At 47.2% G+C, this 5,000-nt stretch overlaps 1 protein-coding gene and 1 long non-coding RNA gene across 3 annotated transcripts in view; one reads left to right on the top strand and one right to left on the bottom strand.

The window, feature by feature from the left end:
* The first annotated feature begins 1,057 nt into the window (after positions 1–1,057).
* LOC118289199 lies at positions 1,058–3,293 on the top strand. 2 transcript variants are annotated; one of them, XR_004786023.2, is made up of 4 exons: positions 1,058–1,395; positions 1,544–1,727; positions 2,727–3,057; positions 3,155–3,293. It is a non-coding gene; the product is annotated as an uncharacterized LOC118289199 (long non-coding RNA). The 2 variants fall into 2 exon arrangements; XR_007029895.1 differs by lacking the exon at positions 1,544–1,727.
* prf1.3 (perforin 1.3) overlaps positions 2,538–5,000 on the bottom strand; it is a 4,681-nt gene continuing 2,218 nt past the window's right edge. Inside the window, exons 5-8 of the mRNA XM_035615826.2 lie at positions 4,264–4,400; positions 3,656–4,154; positions 3,181–3,551; positions 2,538–2,985 (exon numbers count right to left, since the gene is read on the bottom strand). Coding sequence (XP_035471719.2) covers positions 2,748–2,985; positions 3,181–3,551; positions 3,656–4,154; positions 4,264–4,400 — 1,245 coding nt within the window. The 3' untranslated portion in view covers positions 2,538–2,747. The remainder of the gene's footprint in view (positions 2,986–3,180; positions 3,552–3,655; positions 4,155–4,263; positions 4,401–5,000) is intronic.

Raw genomic sequence — 5,000 nt, 5'->3', positions numbered from 1 at the left:
TTTTATAAAAGTCCTGAAGCGACTGTACACTCGTTCTACACGACGACGACATGGATCCAGAGTCTCGGCCCCGAACAGGCCCGACGGACACGGAGCATCATCAGAATAAGAAACTGTTTTAATATGAAGTGAGTTTCTGACCGTTTCTTTAAACAGGACGAGTGAATCTGATGGATTAAATGACACGGTCACAATAATTGCAATATTTAATTTGTCCTCATTCATTTGACTGTAGAGTTCTTCAGGGTGCGATTTGTGAAAAAACAAAGTGGAAGGGAAGATGAACTCAGAACCTTTGGAGCATCAGACAGACGCGTCAGACGCTGCAGCTGCCACGGCTGCTAACGGGTCGGTGAGTGAGGTTCTCACACTCGACTGGCAGACGACCGCACAAACTACACATGCAAGATTTAAATCTCCTTCCAAACACCAGCTGGGTTCTGGACTTCACCAGGACGTCCAGACGGTCCTACTCTGAGACCGGCCACAAAGAGACAATCGACCTACAGGTTGTTCCACCTGACTTTCATCTGAAAACACACCGCTGAATATAAAACATATTTTAAATCACAAACACACTCTTTTGTAAATAAGATATTTGATCAGCTGATCTGAACTGTGACAGTCACTCTTGTTTGTTCCTGATGTCAGATTTAAAGTGTCAGAGGTCTTCTCTCCACTGTCACTAGTTAATGACCCTTTAACCCTTTGACCCCTGAACCCCTGAACCCTTTAACCCTTTGACCCCTAAACCCCTGAACCCTTTAACCCTTTGACCCCTGAACCCCTGAACCCTTTAACCCCTGAACCCTTTGACCCCTAAACCCTTGAACCCTTTAACCCTTTAACCCTTTGACCCCTGAACCCCTGAACCCTTTAACCCTTTGACCCCTAAACCCCTGAACCCTTTAACCCTTTAACCCTTTGACCCCTGAACCCCTGAACCCTTTAACCCTTTGACCCCTGAACCTCTGAATCCTTTAACCCTTTGACCCCTGAACCCTCTGTTTGTTGTTGTCAGCTCCTGGTTGTTCACCCAAAACATGAAAACAAAATACAATCATCAATCAAAAGAATCAAAAGAACCAAAAAGATGTTCAAAGTGAGTGAACTGATCCATTAAACGAAGTCAACCAAACACAACTACGCTCACATGACATGAAGTCAAACCACTGACACCAGGGGGCGACACACACATATACTGTCTGATCAGACCAAACTGAAACCACGGGGGAAATAACATAGACAACAACTAAACCTCTACACAAAGACCCCCCGCCCCCCTCATGCTAATACAGCTCTTGGTCTGGTCCAATCACTGGGCCTCTGCATTTAAGTCGACTCCGCCCTCAGTCTCATCTTTTGGCCAAACCAGGAAGTAAGATGACGCAGCAGGTAACTCATAGAAAAAACTGAATTCTACAACAGACGAAACATCAACTACAACGAGTGAACCAGATGTTGTCGCCTCATTCAGAAACAATGAACTTTGACTGGTTGTGTTTGTTCATGTGAGCGAGTGAAACCTTCAACTTGTGTTCAGCAGGTGGAGACACTCGCGGACCAACAGCCTCAGCCATCGTTCAGCTCACAGCATAGCTAGCTGCTTAGCATGCTAACGTCAGTAGAAGCAGTGACAGAAAGAAACAATGTTGTTGTTGTTCTTGTTGTTTTAACCTCTGGACACAGAAGTTGTCGGGTGAAGGAACAAAGTTTCTGGTAGATTGGTAAGAAAACAGATGCTAATGCTAACGTGAGCTATGTAGTAAAACAGATGTTTATGCTAACGTTAGCTATGTAGTAAAACTGATGCTTATGCTAACGTTAGCTATGTAGTAAAACAGATGCTTATGCTAACATTAGCTATGTAGTAAAACTGATGCTTATGCTAACGTTAGCTATGTAGTAAAACAGATGCTTATGCTAACATTAGCTATGTAGTAAAACTGATGCTTATGCTAACATTAGCTATGTAGTAAAACTGATGCTTATGCTAACGTTAGCTATGTAGTAGAACAGATGCTTATGCTAACGTTAGCTATGTAGTAAAACAGATGCTAATGCTAACGTAAGCTATGTTGTCAAACAGATGCTAATGCCAACATTAGCTATGTAGCAATAGGAGCAATGGTTGAGGCCGTGTAGTGGGGCCACGAAACGATAAGAGATTGCAACCTGATTGGTTGAACAGTAGATTTTAATTTTTGTTTCCATTTCCTTCTTCTTCTTAATAGATTATTAAAGAAGTTGTTGTTTGATGACCCTGACCCTAATTTTAACCTGACTGAATCATTAACCGCAGCGTTTTAAAGCTTTAAAAGTCTCAAATCGATCTAAATGAGAAATCCTGATGCTTCACCTCTTGTCCTTACGAAGAGTGAAACATGGATATGAAAAGTGACGCCTGGTGTTTCTACCTGAGTGGAACATGTGAGTTCGCTTCAGATTCTGGAGTGTGAACAAAGACATGAAACGATAAAGAAATATAAAACTCAACAACAGATGCAGAAATAATCAATTGAATATATAAATGAAAATGCGTTTCTATACTTATTTATTAATTCATAAACGATGACATCAACTGTCACAGTCAACACACAAACAATCTGTAAAACACAAATGTTGTATAAATATGATACTGTATCATTCTAGTGACATTGTATATTGATACATTCATCTCTATAGTCAACAACAACATGTTAAATAATCTGTTTATTAATCATCAGACTCTTCACTGTGTCACCGTCCTAACCCCAGCGGACTTCCTGCTCCGCCCCCTCGTAGCTCGGCGAGGCGGCGTACTGCTCACACAGCGACCCCTGCAGGCTGGGAGCGCACACCGCGGACACCTTGACGAACAGAGAGCCGTGCTTCAGCTTGAACATCTTTTCGACGTTGAGACCCACCGCGGGGATGAGGGTGAACTTCCCCAGCAGGTCGTCGTCCCAGACACTGTCCCGGTCCCAGACCTCCAGAACCACAGGCCTGCGGAGGAAACACACCAACAATCAATTCAATAATCCTCCTCAAATTAATTCCACATCTTTCAAATTTCCCGTTAGTTTTCACCATATTCACTCAAATTCATTCTGTTTCATATCTTATTGAGTTGTCTTCATTATTTTTTAATTTTGGCCGTTTTGGTCTTCCGTAGCAGACAGATTCCAATTCCCGACTCACACTCGGTGCTGCAGGTTGACGGTTTGAAACCGGACGAGGTAGTTCCACTGCGGGAAGTTGTTGTTCCAGATCACCGGCGTCGTGGCTCCTTGTTGACCATACAACACTTTGACGTATCCGTCCGTCTTGGTGAAGTCGTCACCCCACAGGCCCTGGGCTCCCACCACCGTCACGTTCAGCCGGGCCACGCCGGTCTCGGCCGGGCAGCAGTTGGAGTCCACCATGCGGTGGCCCTTGCACTGACACGCACATTCGTTGTTGTGGTTGCCGACCCTGCAGCTGGCGGGGCAACTCAGCGGCTTGGCGCTCCCGCGGATGTAGTGGCTGATGGCCTCTCGCAGGCTGGACTTCAGGATCTCGTTATCTGACACCTGCAGACCACAAACAAGGAAACTGGATCAGTCTTCGACAGTGAAGGTTCTGACTTCCTGATGAGCTCTGCTGAGCGATGTTCTGGTTTGCACCTGCTCCTCACCAGCATGTGCAGGGGGCTGATCTGGTAGGACACCACACCCGGGACCCTCCTCAGGGACGAGAGCCACTTCTTGTAGCCTGCGTCGCCGTCGGTGGAGAACAAAATGTCCCCCACATCCCCGTCTCCTCCCAGAACCGTGGTGGTCCGATCGGAGAAGGCCTGGCTGAAAGTTGCCCCGGTTTTAAGACTTTTGCTCTTTTCGCGACAGAACTTGGTGCTGGCTTCGAGGGTAATGCCCTTTATGGTCCCGCTGGCCTCGACTGACAGACAGTTGCTGACGGCGTGGACTGACAACTTGCTCATGGCGGCCTCGCAGGTCCGAATGGCCGTGATGGAGTGCACGTGACCCCCCAGGTGAACCCTGCGGATGAAGTGGGTCCCGTAGACGGCGATGAACTGCTGGAAGGCCGGGGTGTTCCTGTGGTCGTAGGTGGACGGAAGGTTCTTCAGGGAAACCTCAAACTCTTTGCTCAGCGGAGGGCGGGAATGAAGACGGAAGCTGACAGCAAAGGAACAAGGAGAATGTTTGGTTCTGAATTCTTCGCAGGTTTCTGTCTCAGGTGTTTTTTAGATGTAATGTCAGAGCCCGAGCGGTGTCTCGTACTCACGTGTAGTATTTGCATTTGAAGTCGTGCGTGGTGAAGGAGAACTTGTCTTTCCGGCTGCGACTCTCCGCAAACCGCGACGAGGTGGAGTGAGATCCTCCGACGGCAAAACCGGCCACTCCTTTGATACCGAGGCCCACCTGAGTGACATCACCACAGGTACAGACAGGAAGTCGTGATTTATTCAACTTGAAACACATTGTTTTATTATCACATTGAGACAAACTATAGGAGAATGTTTCTTATTTTCTTTTCTTTGATGAACTGTACCACCTGTCTGACCACCTGTCTGACCACCTGTCTGTCCATCTGTCTGACCACCTGTCTGTCCACCTGTGTCACCACCTGTCTCATCACCTGTCTTTCTACCTGTCTCACCACCTGTCTCACCACCTGACCTGTCTGACCACCTGTCTGTCCACCTGTCTCAGCACCTGTATAATTTCCTGTCTTTCTACCTGTCTCACCACCTGACCTGTCTGACCACCTGTCTGACCACCTGTCTGACCATCTGTCTGTCCACCTGTGTCACCACCTGTCTCATCACCTGTCTTTCTACCTGTCTCACCACCTGTCTCACCACCTGACCTGTCTGACCACCTATCTGTCCACCTGTCTCACCACCTGTATCATTTCCTGTCTTTCTACCTGTCTCACCACCTGACCTGTCTGACCACCTGTCTGACCACCTGTCTGACCATCTGTCTGTCCACCTGTGTCACCACCTGTCTCATCACCTG

This window comes from Scophthalmus maximus, chromosome 17 (assembly GCF_022379125.1).
Source record: "Scophthalmus maximus strain ysfricsl-2021 chromosome 17, ASM2237912v1, whole genome shotgun sequence".
Lineage (NCBI taxonomy): Eukaryota > Metazoa > Chordata > Actinopteri > Pleuronectiformes > Scophthalmidae > Scophthalmus > Scophthalmus maximus.
The sequence above is the reverse complement of the archived record's forward strand: the minus strand, read 5'-3'. Positions and strand labels throughout refer to the sequence as shown.